This window comes from Melospiza melodia, chromosome 13 (assembly GCF_035770615.1).
Source record: "Melospiza melodia melodia isolate bMelMel2 chromosome 13, bMelMel2.pri, whole genome shotgun sequence".
NCBI lineage: Eukaryota > Metazoa > Chordata > Aves > Passeriformes > Passerellidae > Melospiza > Melospiza melodia.
In genome coordinates, this window is record NC_086206.1 from 4,357,758 (window position 1) to 4,375,147 (window position 17,390).

The window sequence follows — 17,390 nt, forward strand, 5'->3', positions numbered from 1 at the left end:
ACAAAAGTTGAATACTGCCTCTCTGAGATGGACCCAGCAAAGGTAGAACAGCTTTCTGTGGTGTGTTAATTGTGATTTTCTCAGTGTAAATGGTTGATGCATTGCTGCTACTTAGGAAAAAGCAGAAGGCACTAAAGGATGCATAGACAATACTGTCAGTCAAATTGAAATTCTTTATTCTTTCAAGATATTAATTTTAAATGGTATGATTGATTACTGGAGCTCTCATTGCTGGTCACCTGTCCAGCACAGCAGTAACCCATGGTGAGAGGTGAAAGAAAAGGGAGTTTTGTGCAGAGCCTCAGGGAGAGCAGCAATCTATTGAAATGTGAAGGATCTGATTGCAGACCTGGGAGCTGCTGCTCCTGCTGGGATGGACAGGACCACTGCAGCATTCAGAGGATGAAATAATGCTGAGTTATCCCCAAAGGTACAAAAACTGGCATTTAAACTGTTCCTGCCCTGAAGTCCCTCTCATCTCCAGGTACCTGAGCAGAGCCTGCAGGAGCTGCCATGGCTCAGGGGATTTTTCACTACTTTAAGGGATTCTTCAAAGGTGTGGCTTGCAAAAGCAAATACATTTAGATTTCTTTACAGACTCAGCCTAAATTGGCTGCAGGTTTTTTGCCTTTCTATACTGAATGGGGTTTGGCTTAAGACCTTTTTTTTTAAATCGTTTTTTCCTAATTGTAACATGCTGTATATTGTAACATTGTGCAGTTCTGGTTTTGGGGAATGAGCTGCCTGTACCTTGTCTGAATTTTAGTACTTGCACTGATTTTCTCACATCTCAGTGTTCAGGAATTGTGCTTGATATTTGCTGTAATTTGAGTTGAAGTGCAAAGTTCACACGTCCTTCAATCTTGACACTGCATCAGCTGTAGCTGTCAGAGTGCAAACCTGCCAGACATAAATTGTGCTGTTTGCCCTGAGTCTTATCTAAACAGGCTCTTTTCTGAGCTCCAAAGATTGATAAGTTTCCACACTGCAATCACTCCCTCCAACACTTCCTTCATCCTGTCAATCCTTTTCCTTTTTTCCTCTTCAACATGCACCTCTTCTGGAAGGACCATGCTGTAAAATAGTGTCTGGCAAAACTCAATCCCAGATGTGGAAAAAATCCCTCTTCTTGCCATCTATTCATATTGCTTTTCCTGATGTTTCTGCATGGCAGAATGTTATCCTCATGTTGCTCCTGATGAGTGACAACTCACCTTGTGCAGGGTTTATAACTGGGAGGATGGGATTACTGCTGGAAACCTCCATCATCCATGCAAAGGATGGAATTCCTGCTGGAAACCTCCATCATACTGATGCAAAATGTCACAGGACAGCTGAATTGCACAGTGCTGTTCAGTCTTTTGAAGAAGTCCAAGTTTCAGAGGCGATGAGGATCAATCTCTATTTCCCTCCAGTAACTCCCATCCCTGTAAGGCAGGTAGATCTTTCTGGGGAACAAAGGGGTGACTTTATTGCCCAGAAATACCATCCTGGTGTGGAGCTGTGCCACTGGGGCTCCAGGCACAGGGCAGGGGCAGGTCTGGCAATCCCTGCAGTCACAAATGAGGGTATTTGCAGGTGTGAGCAGCAGCAAATTCTGTCTAGTTCCATTTTGTGCTGGGAAAGTTAACAGGCTCTTCTCCTCCCATGGCAGCCAGATGCAGCCATGCCACAGCTGGAAAGTGCAGTCAGGAATGGCATCCCTGAATTTGGCATCCACGAGCCATGTGTTCATCCACACAGTCTGTGAAGATTTGAACAGCTTCATTGCTCCCAGACATTGGCAGAGTCACAGTCCAGCTTTTGGGGGTTTGCCCAGGGCACAGCTGCTTTACCTGGTGCTGCAAGACCCCCAGTTCAAAACCAGAGCAAACACTGAGTGTTTCCTGTAGTGGGCAAAAAGAAAGCATGAAAATCACAAATATGACAATTGTTTCTCTAGCACCCAGCTGAAGAGGGAAAAGATAATTGGTTTTTAGTGTTTAAATTATGTTTTGCTTTGTTTTTTAACTGGGTCTGATTGAGTTCTAAAGTCCTATTGTTTTATGTCTGATATGGTCCGTGCCAGTTGGCAGATTTCAGATTTCAGTCTGTTCCAATGGGTTGCTGGCTGGTCTGGGATTGTGTGTTCTGTCTGCATTTCAGTGGCACTGCCAGGGGACATTGGGCCTTTTGCCCTTGTCTGTGGACACTTGGAAATTAAATGTAACTTAACCTTAGCACAGTTTGGGGAGAAGTTACTAGAACCTTGCCATGCTCGTTTTTTTTAGTAAGATTGTGACATCTATGTTGGCAAAAAACCCCCGCCCAACAACAACAACAAAAAAAAAACCTGTTAAATCATTTGTGGTTTAATCATTGTCACATTACAACCACAAAGTACCCTAAGTGGTGGCCAAAAAAATCCTGTTAGGCCTTTTCAGAGTACTTTCTGACCAAAGTGGCTAAATACCACGCAGTAATTCTAAATTATTTTTGTATGCTGTTTCTACTTTATGTTCTCAAATGGCTTCTAATAAAACTTCAGATAATAATCACTGGGATAAAAATACCAGTGAGTTAACAGCAGCTGAGGAACAGTTTATAGTGTGATGTGTTATAGCAACTCATCTTTTTAATTCTACCGTTTAAAAATTTATGGTATATTCATCAAAAGATAGGAATGCTTTTGATTTCTGGTTTCACAAGAAGCTTTTCTTTCTTTTTGGGGGCTGGCAAAGAGGGCACAAAAATCCCCTCCATTGGTGTGATCAAAGAGGTCACACATTATTGCAGAGATCGTTATATGATGTTCCAGAGTCCTTGAACCTGGTGTTTTATCTGAAATTTTGTGTGGTTTGGCAAACAGATATCAAAGAGGAAATATTTTCAAGAAAGTAAAATAATATTAATTTTTTTCCTTTCTTTCACAGTAATATCTAAGAGTATCAGACCACATTTAGCTTTATGGGGATATCTTTAAAAAAAGACTTTAGGCAAACTTAATGCACTCATTTTGCCAGTTTTAAGTGGTACCTCACACATCTACAAATTTCCACTGTACAGTTTAATTATGTCTGAAAACAAATAACCTCCCTAGATTTTTGTTAATGAATGCATAGTCTGGTTTATTTCATAACTGGACATCTCCAGTGTCTGGTTGCTGCTGTTTTGGCGTTTTATCTGAAATTTTGTGTGGTTTGGGAAATAGATATCAGAGAGGAAATATTTTGAAGGAAGTAAAATAATATTAATTTTATCTTTTTCCTTTCTTTAATATCTAAGAGTATCAGTTATATCTAAGAGTATCAGACCACATTTAGCTTTATGGGGATACCTTTAAAAAAAGACTTTAGGCAAATTTAATGCACTAATTTTGCCATTTTTAAGTGGTACCTCACACATCTACAAATTTCCACTGTACAGTGTGAATTATGTCTGAAAACAAATAACCTCCCTAGATTTTTGTTAATGAATGCATAGTCTGGATAATTTCATTACTGCACATCTGCAGTGTGGGGTTGCTGCTGTGCAGCTCATTCACTCTGCATCTCCAGGAGTCTCTGGTGCTGTGAGAGGTGGGTTTGAGCTGACCTCTCTGCTGAGCACGGGCTGCATGCAGGTAACAAACCCAGCCTAACGAGCCTGGGACTGAGCTTCCCTGCCTCAGTGACCTCTATCACCCAGTGTCTCATTTGGCACAGAATTAGGAAGGGAGCAGACACCTCATCAGCAGATTTTCCTCAGTACAGACTCATTTTGGTACAAGCTGTCAAAGTCCAAGGACCCTCCAATCTGACTTTTTAAACCTCATCTGTCACTGGACTATAATTGGTTTATGAATTGGCTTCAAGATAATAACAGAACTAACCTTTCTACACAAAAAGCACGTCTGCAACTATCATAAAAGTTCTTACAGAAAAAGCATGTCTGCAACTATGATAAACTTCACCAAGGCTTAAAAATAATACACCTGAATGATACATGAGTCAAACATGCTGGTGAGTGCTTGGTGGTGGGAGTCAGTGCTGGTCAGGTGTCAGAGCACTCAGCCACTGAGAAACTCACACGCCCAAGGGCAGAGGCACTTGTGTGGGAGTAGTTGTGGGGTTTGGTTGGTTTTTAGCTGCTTTTTCTCCCTACAAGAATGCTGATATGGTGTTTGACTTCTGCTTGCAGCAGGCACAGAGGTCTCTGCTGGACCCCCAATAACCCAAAAGTTGAGGAGCCTCCACAAACCAAGGATTCTCTGTACAAAATGTTCATTCAGCACTGTTCAGCCAGCGTTGTTCTTCTTCACACCTGCAAGTCTGCAGTCTGTAGGGCAGATTGTTCCCTGGCTGCCTGCAGACTCCTCTGTGTTATTGTTTTAACATGCTAAAGCTATCCACACAGGTGTGTGCACAGAATGAGCATCTCTGGCCCATCAGCATTCTGCATCTGAGCAGAATGAGGCACCTCTGGGCTTTGACAGAGGCACTCACATATTCTCACTCACATATTCTCCCTGCAGTCCTTGGGGCATTTCCAGATTATTGAGCTGCACATCATATGAGAACACCAAAAGGTTCTGCTCATGGCTTCTTATCAAGTTGTCAGGTTGATGAAGCTATCAGCTCTGATATTCAATTTTTCCTCCTTTCTCTGCTTTTTGCAATTATTGGAATTCAGTATCTACAAAGGAAAATTAGATTAGCAGAATTTAAGGATTTCAGCTCTTTGAGTGTACTTACTAGTTATCTAAATAACACCTGAGTGCAGGGATGTCAGTCAGTCCCAGAGACAGCTGGGCTTGCACAGGCCATTGTATTATGAAGATTTCAATTGCCACATAAAGCTAATCCAATTTTAGTTTTAAAATAACTTTAAAGCATATATTTCTGTTTTACAATTTTAGTTTTAAAATAACTTTAAAGCATATATTTCTGTTTACTCTATAATAAATACATGTGAATATACTTTTGTATAAAATGGACAAAGACATCTTCCTTAAATTATGGTTGTTACTTTTTTCAGTGGATTTTTCCTATACTTTTAAGTAGTTGCCTTAGTACTGTAAAATAGTTCTTTCTCTTCACAAAATTAATGTTTTTAATATTACAAAGACAGTAGGAGATGTTTGAAGATTTGCATTTAGATCCTCTTTCTTTGTCAAATTACCTGTTTAAGAAATGGGTAGAAATCTGTTTGAACTTTAATAATAAAGTTTATTTTTAGCATGATGGGAATCCTCTCATCAAACAGGACAAGGATATCACCATTTTTTAAGTGAAGACCAAAAAATCACTCCAATTATTTCACTGTCTCTGCTCAGCTCAGAATATCTTTCTATTTTGTCTTAGTACTCAAGTAACAGTCTGTATATGAGATTTTTATCCAGGGCTTGTAGGTTAAGTGTCCTGGAGGGAGATGGCCACCACCCCATAGTCATAATAGAATAAAGCATGAAGCCAGACAATAGAACAGAAAGTGCAATCTATCTATAAACCCTTTCTTTTTAATTAAGACTATTTGAATACCTATTTATTTGTATTATTTAGCAGGGTGCCTCCAGCAGAGGTTTAATTTCCCTGTGCCCAGAGCTGCCCCAGTGCTGTCTGCAGCTCCAGCAGCATGGGGGACACAACTGGAGCTGACATGTTTCATATCTCTAGCAAAGCTCCTGGCACTGGCTGGATGATGAAAGAGTGCTCCAGAGCCATTTTGCTGGGCTCTGTCTGAAGCACCACCCTGGCTCCAAGAGAGAGCCCAAAGGTGCAGATTTTCCATCCAGCCTCATTATTTCTTTCACAGTAGAGCTTTTTGTTGTCTTCAGTCTCTAATGGAGCAGATAAGATGAATAAAAACCAAAACAGATGGAGAATTAGGAAGGAAGAAGGAGAGGAGAAGTATTTGCACTGTCAGACAATGAGAGAAAAAGGAAAAGGTAGGGATGAGGGAAGAAGGAGTTCTAATGGATTTGCTCAGTGCCTGGAAATACTCAGGATTTACAGCCATGGCAGTCTTTTCAGCTAAAGCAATAATGCCATTAATTTGTTAATGTCTGTTCAACTTCTGCAGACAAATGGATATGTGGCTTTGGTGGTTTTATTTCTGATCAGTTTGATATTTGTATCTCCTTTTGTATCTCTTCCTCAGTTTGATAAAGGTGACTGTGTCACTTTGAGTGGAGTCTGTGGGTTTGGATTGAGAGCAGCAGTGCCAGCAGAGCTGCAGAGGGAAGCTGAGCTGCAGACAGCAGATACCTCAGCTCCACTCCTCTCAGACAGCTCAGCCTGCCCCAGAGCACCCAGGGAATGGCTGTGTTTTGTCTTCCAGCCAGGGAGTTCTGACCTTCATTTTTAACTAGAGAGGGTGAGGCTTCAAACACTTGACCAGGGTCAGATGTTGTCACATGTGGCTTTGCTGTTATGGTGGTGAAAATAGGTGACTTGTGGTAATACTCAGCTAAGAAATCATGGAAGAGATCTTGAAAGAACATCTAGTGTCCTCAGAAAGAAGATTGAAGGCTTTTAGAGCAGTTGGGGTTAGCTGCAAACTGCAAAAGCTGAACCTCGACTTAGACATAAAAATTCTGTATTTCCACACCTATAAAATAAACAGGAAAGCAACTGTGATTGAGTAATACTTTTAGTGTGATATGTGTCATATTGATGTGAGGGATTGTAGTGATTTCAGTTTATCATTCAATAAAGTGGAGCCTAATATGAGAGAGCTGTGAAACACAAGTGAAAATTGTGTGAATTCACAAGTGAATTCACAAGTGAATCTAGTGAAAATTGCAGTACAATCAATATTCAGAAAGAGAAATGTTTATATAATATGTTGAACAGTTGTCAGAGAACAGCTGCTTATAGTTGTATTGGTTCACATAGAATGAAAAATCTGAATTCCTTTTTAAAGTAAGGAAACCATAAAAATATCACATTTTGAGCAGGAAGATTGCACACATTCTGTGAGTGAGCATCACACACCTGGGCACTGCTGGCTGTTGTGAGGAAGTAGCAACCAAGGGTTTGTCTGTTTGTCTGCCACTTGCTGCTCAGTTTGGTTCTGATCTTTCTGTCAGAGCCACAAAGACAGCTGAGTGCTTTCTCCAAGCACTCCCATAGGATGATTTTATTTCTGACTTTGAAGCCTCAGTACTTTCAGCAAAAAGTGATAATGTAATTAAGAGATGACATTTATCTTCACAAGACCCTAGAGCTGCATGTTTAACTGGATTAAAGCAAACGGAACTTGGCGGGAGTTTGGCCTTAAAAATTGCTCAGTTCTTATTTGCTTAATCATGCCAAAATTGAACAAGGAAAATATTCTTCAACTGTACCTTAGCCCTAGTTGTCTTGACTCTGCAACTGCTGCTCTGTTGATGATGACTCAATGCCATGGTGAACTAATTAGGACAGTACTTTGTTACTAACAAAAGAGCTGCTTTCTTCCTCCCTCCTCTCCCCAGCAGTTTGTCAAACAAAATTGCATCCTATACCAAAATAATAGCAACCTAATGTATCCTGGCACTCTGTCTCTAGTCAAACAACAGTATTTTGTAATGCTGGTTCAGTACATGTATTAGAGGAGTTGTGTTTTACACAGCCCATTAACACAAGGGAATCATTAATTTCTGGAGAGTGTCTTTGCCAGAAAGATGTGGGCTTTAAATCTTCAATGTACGTAGAAAAGCAGTGTCCATGTCAGATGTTCTAAATGGGGATGGTCATTCTTGAAAATAAAAGGATGGTAATGTTCTATTCTCTGCATTTTAAAAAACTGCAGTCTATAGTTGACATTCTTATAGGAGACTCAGGGATGCATTTCCATCTGTGTGGACATGCTTAGATCCATTGTATTAACATTTTTCATATGGCTCTGGATGGGAAGGTGCTGCTGTTTCTCTTGTTTGTATTTTTCTGTACTTCACAGACATCTTAAAATAGTTTTGTCTTGTTTAAAGTGTTTTTTTGTGAAAATGCAGTTGCTCTTTCCACCTTTGTTTTTTCTCTAAACAAAGGGCACATGTGTTACATCTGTTTTTTGAAAGCTGCCGTTCAAATCTTGCAGCAATAGTTAACTGAGCTGCCTGTTTGTGCTCTCCAAGGGGTGGCCTGGCCTGATATGCACCGTCTGGCTGACAGAGTCCATCTGGAGGAGCTGACCAGAATTGGCATTCTGCAAGGCAGTGTGGATGACATGGTGAAGGTTCATCTGGGTGCAGTGTTTATGCCACACGGGCTTGGACATCTCCTTGGAATCGACGTGCATGATGTTGGAGGCTACCCAGAGGTTAGTGCTAGTCCGTGCTCAACTCCCCTGCACATTAACCCTTCAGTTCCATCAGCACTGCTCATACTCTCTGTCTGGTTACCCAAATGCATCTTCTCAGAGATACAGCAGTTTTGCACTTAAATACCTCCTTTTTTTTTTTAAGATGTGGTATTTTATGAAGTTTACTCTAAGGAAATCTTTTAGTTCATTTAAAAAAATCTATTAGTTCATCGAAACATAAATTGTTTATGGGGAGAAGTCAACTGATGGTGCTCTCTGGGCATTCTTAACCTGTTCAGTTTCTACATACACTGTGTTGTTCCTCGTGATTCACTGCTCTGACAGGCACCACCCAAGTACCCTGTGCTGTGGCACAGCACCTCAGTCTGCCTGAGTCCTGTGTTGCCAAGATTCACCTGCTCCATTGCAGATGTGAGGCAGCTGCAGGAGCCCCTGCTGTACCTGGGCAGTCAGTCCCAGTGGCTGTCACATGGAAACAATCTGGCTCACAGCCCTTTCTTGAGCTTTGCTGTCCAGCATCAGCATGGGCACCAGAGAGGATGTAGCAAGAAAAAACTCCATCAAGTCTTCCAGTCTTTGCAAATGTGAAGACATAACCTCTTGTATTCTGAGTTACTGCAGAAAACACAAAAGGATTGGTTTTTTTCCTTGAATTAATTTGGTGATTCATGACTATGATCTGAAAGCAGAATAGGTAAAATTCTGTAACCAATTAATGACAGTAGGTCTGCAGTGATAACTAAAAGAATAAAATCTCTAAGGCAAATTGTACTTAATGTTTGAATAGAGGAAGTTTGCAGCAGCTTTGGAATGATTTCAGAAGGATTGTGTTTGTGTTAGATTGTGGTTATTTGAGGCTAACTCTTTAAGGATTTTCAGTGATACAGTACTAAAATGGATCATTTTCCTCCTTTCATTTGTAAGCTGTTCTTTTGCAAGAATCTGTAAAAGAAACAAGGAACTCCATAGGTAAAGTTGAAGCATATTTTGGTGCTTGTTCCTGTTGGGTGACCAGGCTACCTGACAGCTGCTATTGCTGGTTCAGTTTTGCAGGCAGGGGAGAAACAGTATGTAATATTTGAGGATACTTATTACAATGTAATTATAGTTGAGATACAATATTGTGATAATGATGTATTAGCATCAGCTAATAAACTTGCATGTAATAAAAATGAAACAAAAATCAAAAGCAGTGCTATTCTGATTTTAAGGTTTCTGCACTAGCTGATACAGAGAGGATGGATGCTTGTCCCTTTGTTCCTCCCCAGTGCACAAGTAGAGACATCCAGCAAAGAACAGGGACTGTGGTTACTTGGAGAGTTCATAAACTTCAAAATCCAGGACCCTGCTGTAGCATGCCTTTGCTTAGATTGTTTTCACTTGTGTTGTGAATAACCTCTCTGAATTTAATGGACTTAAAGAACAGGAGCATGTGTTCAAGACTTGGTAGGGTGAAGAGATAACTAAATTTTAGGAACAAGTGGGAAGAATTCTGAGAGTGCAAAGTACTCTTCTTGGTTTTGCCTAAAAAGTGTATTCTTTGAGGTCAGAGCAAGCACCTTACTGTCAAGGGAGATTTCTAGAACTGATTTTGTGTGAGTCTGAAGCATTGGACCCTGTACATCTTCCATCTCTCAGCAGATTTCAGTATATGACATACAATACGAAATCTTTTTTTCACAATAGATTTTGTTTTCATATGACTGAATTTATAATTGTTATTGTATGGTATTTTATATTATTTAATGGTCATTTTTTGAAAGCAAACTGATCTCTCCACAATTTTGAAAGAGCAGCCTGTTACAGATAAAAATGGATATAGGGACTGTATTGTAAAATGAGTTAGGCTCTCCAGTTTTGTATTTACTGTGTGTAAAAATGCCAAAGCTCTACACAGAATTTTATATCTGCAAATACTGAAATTGTTTGTTTGTTTGTTTGTGTTGGCATGCAACTGCATTCTTACATGAAGAATGCTTGCATGGCTAATTTACTTTCAAAATCTAATCCTAAATAGGAAATTTTTTTTAATATGAAGCATGTATGAAAGCTCACTAACAAATAGCTAATGTTCTGTATTTGCATATAAAAGTGCTCATGGATGAGTGTATGGCATCACTTTGAAAAATTATGAGTTCTGGGTTGTGCAGAAGAGCAATTCCTTTAAACTCTGTGTGTGGCATGAATTTCACCTCTGGTAGCCCCTTCACTTCTCTGTGACCCAGAGCAGGAGTCGCTGTGACTGAGGTGAGGTACCTGGTGTGGGAGGGACACTGCAGGAGCCTGTCAGAGAGCTGGGAGGGAGCTCCACCAGCCCCTCTGGGCTGTCCCCATGGGAGCCTGGTCCCTGCCAGGGCAGGGGAGCCGTGCAGGGATGCAGGGGACGTGCAGGGGATGTGGTTCTGCCCAAATTCATCTGAACACGAGCAGCTGAGCACCTTTCCTGCAAGTGGGGGACGTGTCTGCATTAAATGGGAGAAGGCTTATTCTCCACGCCTCATTGTTTCATGGAAAAGCACATTTTGAAGACATCTAGTACACTCTGGAGTGATTTGTGGTGCATTTTAAATGTTTACCAGCTAGCGAGATCTTCACAAAGGTTTTTATAAAGCCATTTTGGTGTTCATTGTACACTGAGCCCATGCCTGTAGTATCATGTCCTTTTTTCTAGCTGGTTAAAAAGCAACTTCTTTGCTTTTGGCCGAGGGAATTTCTGGGAGTATTACAAACGATTTTTTAAAAATAAAAACTTTCCAAGTGGATATTATTCCATTATTTTCCTCAAGTGTAAACAGTTACATTTGAAATAATACAATAAACGTTAATTTCCTAATTTTTATCCATCAGAAAGTTTTGTGTGTTCCAAAAAAACTATTTCCAGACATTGTTAGCTTAGATTAGTTATTCATTGGTAGCCAAATATTTCTTTTTTCAAAATTGGCAATAATAAGTTTTCATCTTTTCCAGTAAGCTGCTTTCGCATGCAGCATTGAACAAGCACTTTCTTCTTCTTTGACAAAAGTTGTAAATACTTGCAGATTTTCTGCAAAGTATACTCTGGGATATTAGAAAATATAACATTTCCCTTTCCTATTTTTTGCTGTGATAAAGAACAACTGGTTTTGGCCAGCAATGAACGTGTCTTGGCAACCTTATTTGAGGACAGCACGTTCACAGGAGTGTGAGCACAGTGTTTCACAGAGGAGCACACAAGTGAAGGTGCTGGTTTTCAGGAGGGCTGAGCAGCAGGAGCTCCCTGGATGTTTCCCAGTGCAGCACACAAGTGAAGGTGCTGGTTTTCAGGAGGGCTGAGCAGCAGGAGCTCCCTGGATGTTTCCCAGTGAAGCACACAAGTGAAGGTGCTGGTTTTCAGGAGGGCTGAGCAGCAGGAGCTCCCTGGGGACTGCGGCGTTCCTTGGAGAAACCAAGCACCGCATGTTTTGCCAGCCATGAACATGTTTTGGCAACCTTATTTTAGAACAACACGTTCACAGCAGTGTGAGCACAGTGTTCCCCACTAAAGGATGCAAGTGGAGGTGCTGGTTTTCAGGAGGGCTGAGCACCAGGAACTCCCTGGACACCGTGTCTCCTGACGGGCACTGTGACGTTCCTTGGGGAAACCGAGCACCGTGCATTTTGCCAGCCATGAACGTGTCTTGGCAATTTAATTTTAGGACAACACGTTCACAGCAGTGTGAGCACAGTGTTCCCCGCTAAAGGATGCAAGTGGAGGTGCTGGTTTTCAGGAGGGCTGAGCTGTCAGGAGCTCCCTGGGCACCACATCTCCTGCTGGGCACCGCGGCGTTCCTCTGGGAATCCGAGAACCGCGCATTTTGCCAGCAATGAACGTGTTTTGGCAACCTATTTTAGGACAGCATGTTCACAGGAGTGTGAGCACAGTGTTTCCCAGTGCAGTACACAAGTAAAGGTGCTGGTTTTCAGGAGAGCTGAGCAGCATAAACCTGGGGTTTATGTCTCCTGCCAGGCGCACCACAGCGTTCCTCAAGGAAACTGAGCACTGCTCATTTTGCCAGCCATGAACGAGTCATGGCAACCTTATTTTAGGAGAGCACATTCACAGGAGTGTGAGCACAGTGTTTCCCAGTGAAGCACACAAATGAAGGTGCTGGTTTTCAGGAGGGCTGAGCAGCAGGAGCTCCCCGGGCACTGCGGCATTCCTTGGGGAAACCAAGTGCCGTGTGTTTTGCAAACAATGAGCGTGTCTTGGCAATCTTATTTTAGGGCAGCATGTTCATAGGAGTGTGAGCACAATGGTTCACAGTGGAGCACACAACTAAAGGTGCTGGTTTTCAGGAGGGCTGAGCTGTCAGGAGCTCCCTGGGGATCACATCTCCTGCTGGGCACCGCGGCGTTCCTCAAGACAACCGAGCACCGCACATTTTGCCAGCCATGAATGTGTCTTGGGCACCTTATTTTAGGACAGCACGTTCACAGCAGTATGAGCACAGTGTTTCCCAGTGCAGCACACAAGTGAAGGTGCTGGTTTTCAGGAGGGCTGTGCACCAGGAGCTCCCTGGGGACCGAGATTCCTGCTGAGCAACGCAGCATCCCTCTGGGAAACTGATCACTGTGCGTTTTGCCAGCCATAAACGTGTTTTGGCAACCTTATTTTAGGAGAGCATGTTCACAGGAGTGTGAGCACAGTGTTTCCCAGTGAAGAATGTAGGTAAAGGTGCTGGTTTTCAGGAGGGCTCAGCAGCCAAGAGCTCCCTGGGGTTCATGTCTCCTGCCGAGCACCGTGGCATTCCTTAGGGAAACCAAGTGCCATGCATTCTGCCAGCCATGAATGTGTCTTGGCAACCTTATTTTAGGACAGCACATTCACAGGAGTGTGAGCACAGTGTTTCCCAGTGAAGCACACAAGTGAAGGTGCTGGTTTTCAGGAGGGCTGAGCAGCAGGAGCTCCCTGGGGACTGCGGCGTTCCTTGGAGAAACCAAGCACCGCATGTTTTGCCAGCCATGAACATGTTTTGGCAACCTTATTTTAGGACAACACGTTCACAGCAGTGTGAGCACAGTGTTTCCCACTAAAGGATGCAAGTGGAGGTGCTGGTTTTCAGGAGGGCTGAGCACCAGGAACTCCCTGGACACCGTGTCTCCTGACGGGCACTGTGACGTTCCTTGGGGAAACCGAGCACCGTGCATTTTGCCAGCCATGAACGTGTCTTGGCAATTTAATTTTAGGACAACACGTTCACAGCAGTGTGAGCACAGTGTTCCCCGCTAAAGGATGCAAGTGGAGGTGCTGGTTTTCAGGAGGGCTGAGCTGTCAGGAGCTCCCTGGGCACCACGTCTCCTGCTGGGCACCGCGGCGTTCCTCTGGGAATCCGAGAACCGCGCATTTTGCCAGCAATGAACGTGTTTTGGCAACCTATTTTAGGACAGCATGTTCACAGGAGTGTGAGCACAGTGTTTCCCAGTGCAGTACACAAGTAAAGGTGCTGGTTTTCAGGAGAGCTGAGCAGCATAAACCTGGGGTTTATGTCTCCTGCCAGGAGCACCACAGTGTTCCTCAAGGAAACCAAGCACTGCTCATTTTGGCAGCCATGAACGAGTCATGGCAACCTTATTTTAGGACAGCACATTCACAGGAGTGTGAGCACAGTGTTTCCCAGTGAAGCACACAAGTGAAGGTGCTGGTTTTCAGGAGGGCTGAGCACCAGGAGCTCCCCGGGCACTGCGGCATTCCTTGGGGAAACCAAGTGCCGTGTGTTTTGCAAACAATGAACGTGTCTTGGCAATCTTATTTTAGGGCAGCATGTTCATAGGAGTGTGAGCACAGTGGTTCACAGTGGAGCACACAACTAAAGGTGCTGGTTTTCAGGAGGGCTGAGCTGTCAGGAGCTCCCTGGGGATCACATCTCCTGCCGGGCACCGCGGCGTTCCTCAAGACAACCGAGCACCGCGCATTTTGCCAGCCATGAATGTGTCTTGGGCACCTTATTTTAGGACAGCACGTTCACAGCAGTATGAGCACAGTGTTTCCCAGTGCAGCACACAAGTGAAGGTGCTGGTTTTCAGGAGGGCTGAGCAGCAGGAGCTCCCTGGGGACCGTGGTGTTCCTCGCGGGAAGCCGAGCGCCGCGTTCCGCTTTGAAAATCCGCCTGTTCCTTCTGAGGATCTGACTGCAGCCCAAGCACTGCTGGAAATTCAGCCCCAGTGGTACTAATCACTTCAGAAAATCTGGCCCTCAGTCAGACTGAGCTTGCTTCAAAGGGTGAAAACCCCACTGGGCTTAGCTTCTGCTGGAAAATTTAATCATGGAGATGGTTTTCTCACATTCTTTCAGTTGTTTCTGGGTAAATTCGATATGGGATATAAATGAGGGTTTGTGCCTGTTGCAATGAAGAAAATGTGGTAGGTGGCCCCAAATTTTCAGGCCCTGAGGTAGATGAGGCTGAAGTTTTCATTTAAATCTAGGTTCTGTGTCTCTAGATGCCTGAGTTGATTCAATTTCATGCTATATTAATTGACTATAAGGCTCTAAAGAACACTAAGTACATTTGATGACTTTCTATAATAATAAGCCAGTTAATTTAAGTTAGGTTAATAACTACTGTGATTTTCACATCTTATGAATTAAGAGTTTAATTTCATTTTGTTTTTTAAAATTATAAGATTTACCTTAGTTTTAATTTTTAATTCAATTATCATGAAAAGCTGATCCTTTTGTTGCTATTCTGCATCACAAATTATGTTTGGAGGTGTGTTTTGGAGTTACCCACATCCTTCCATCACTGTGCATGCTTGGGGAACATCTCTGCTGTGCACAAGCTGTGTCTGCCTTTAACAGAAAGCTTGCTCCCAGATGACTGACTGGGAATTTAAGTACTGGAGAATACAGGAATAATCTTGTTCTGGTAAAAATTATTTTCCTTATGTATCCGACTTTATGTTGAAGCAGAAGATTTCATTTTTTTGTGGTTAGCATTGCAAATGATGCATTAATGTTTTTTCCTTTAAGAATCAGAGGATGAAGTGAATTTACCAAGAAGCCTAAAGCTGTTGTGCAGGGCCCTGGTGCTGCAAATTGCTTCATTTGCCATAACCTTGCAAAGCCTTGGTTACCCAGGACCTGCAAACATGAAACAACCTGTATGGAAGGCACTTAGGATGCCTTCATTTTACAAGAGTAAAAGGACATTTCATTAGGTTTAACTTTTGGGTTTGTTCTTGCAAGTGATTGTACACCTTGGGAAAATATTAGGAGAAAAAACTCACTGCTTCTGCTTCATGGGACCCACTGGAATCCTTTGTTTGTTTGTTTGTTTTGTTTCTTTGAATTCCTGCATAGCAAAAATGTACATACTGAGCAGGCAGCATGCAGGAAGGAAGCAGATGAGTGGAAACTGCCTTTCCATGCAGAGCAGCACTGAAATCCATGGTGCTTATTGCTATCTGCCGGGTCAAACACCAGCCAGGAGTTTCCTGCAGCCTAGGACTCTTCTGTGGGGTTTAAACCCCTCCCAGAGTTAGGCTGATAGATCTCACTCTGCTGTGTCATTTTGATCTCAGCAAAGCTGTGATCAGTGCCCAGCAGCTTTTCCCTGTGAGGACAGATGCTGGAGCCTGGGTGTTTATGGAACTTTGGGCTTGAGCAAAGAGAAAAGAGGGGGAAGGCTCAGGTGCCATGATGCAGACATGCCCTGTATTACCACAGAGTTCCCTCCTCCACTGAGAAAGGAGGTGTTAAGGACTTGAGGTTTTTAGTTGCTTGGTTTGGGTTTCATTACTTCTGTTTCTTTTTTTTTTTTTTTTTGATGGAGATAGTTGCTTATGTTTCTCTGACTTACTGGAGTTTGTTGCAAAAGACTTTGTGTGCTAACAAAGTTTTTATCTGAGTATTTGTTGTCCAAATATTTCTGAAATTTTAGCAGCAACTAATGGAGCTTGTGTGTTTTTGAACAATTCATTCTAGGTGCAGTAGGAGAGAAAAACCAAAACAGTAGAGCTCTGCTTTCAATTACATGAAAAAAAGTAAGGTATCATTGGTGTACTGTGGGGTTTCTGCAATTTTCACTTATGGTATCTAAAGATCTCAAAAGCAAAGCCTTTTCACTTGAGACTATTGCCTATGTCTGCTTTCTGTGTGTCACAAGAAATTTGTTCATTAGATTTTAAATGGTGCTTGTCCTTGGTTTCATTCTGAAACAGTGTTCTTGGTAGCTTTTGCAATTCTTTCTGTTATTTCTTATAAAACTCTTATAAATTATTCTAAGTACTCCCCTCATCTTCCAGGTTAATGCTGTGGTTGTCAACTGGTGATTTTTACTATTTGCTATCTCTTTTTTTCTCAAACTTAGGTTCTAAGAAAAGAGAAAAAATACAAAACCACAGTCTACATGTTTTGTTATTTCCATTATGATAGCACTGGAGCTTGGTAACATCAGGGATCAGAAAGCAAAAATTATATGGAGAGTTCTGCTCAGAACCATGATGTAGTGCTGGATTGAAATCCAGCTCCAGCTGAATCATGAGGCAGCAGTGCCTCAAATAAGTGGCAGATGATTTTTCCTCATTCCCTGCAATAACAGGAGAGTTATCAGGTAACTTAAACCTGATACCACAGTTAATACTTAGAAAAAGAAGAAAACACTTCAAGTAAAACAGAGAGTTAAACATCATGTGTCCTCTATTCCCCCAATATTAACTTTGAGCAGTGTCCCAAAAGCTCCAGCCAGTAATTAGATTCTCCTGCAGAAGTGGGAGCTTTGATTTGCAAATGCCAGGAGTGATCTGGGTGCTTGGGGCCCCTTCTCCTGTAACCTGCTGCTGATTTCAAAGGCAGCCCTGCCAGCAGTTCCTGCAGGTGCCACAGGCAGCTCAGGCACAGATTGAATCAACTAATCTTCATTAGGAACACTCAGCAAGTGAAACAAGGGCTTGGGGAAGGGACCAGGAGACACGTGAAATGGAATTAGAGACTTTTATTTTCCTGGCTGCACAGAGCTCTGCAATTTTTACATTAAATGAGCTAATTAGAAGTTAGGTATGTGCACTGGGAGAATAGGGAAGAGTAAAAGAGCTGAGATTTCACTTTGGTGCTCATTTCATATTATCTAAATGTAATGTTAGTATTCTGATTAATTTAAATACTTGATTGCACT

The 17,390-nt window shown here is 42.4% G+C and overlaps 1 protein-coding gene across 1 annotated transcript in view; it reads left to right on the top strand.

The window, feature by feature from the left end:
- PEPD (peptidase D) overlaps positions 1 to 17,390 on the top strand; it is a 151,720-nt gene that overhangs the window by 119,490 nt on the left and 14,840 nt on the right. The window contains exon 13 of the mRNA XM_063167645.1: positions 8,075 to 8,259. Within this exon, the coding sequence (XP_063023715.1) occupies positions 8,075 to 8,259 (185 nt within the window). The remainder of the gene's footprint in view (positions 1 to 8,074; positions 8,260 to 17,390) is intronic.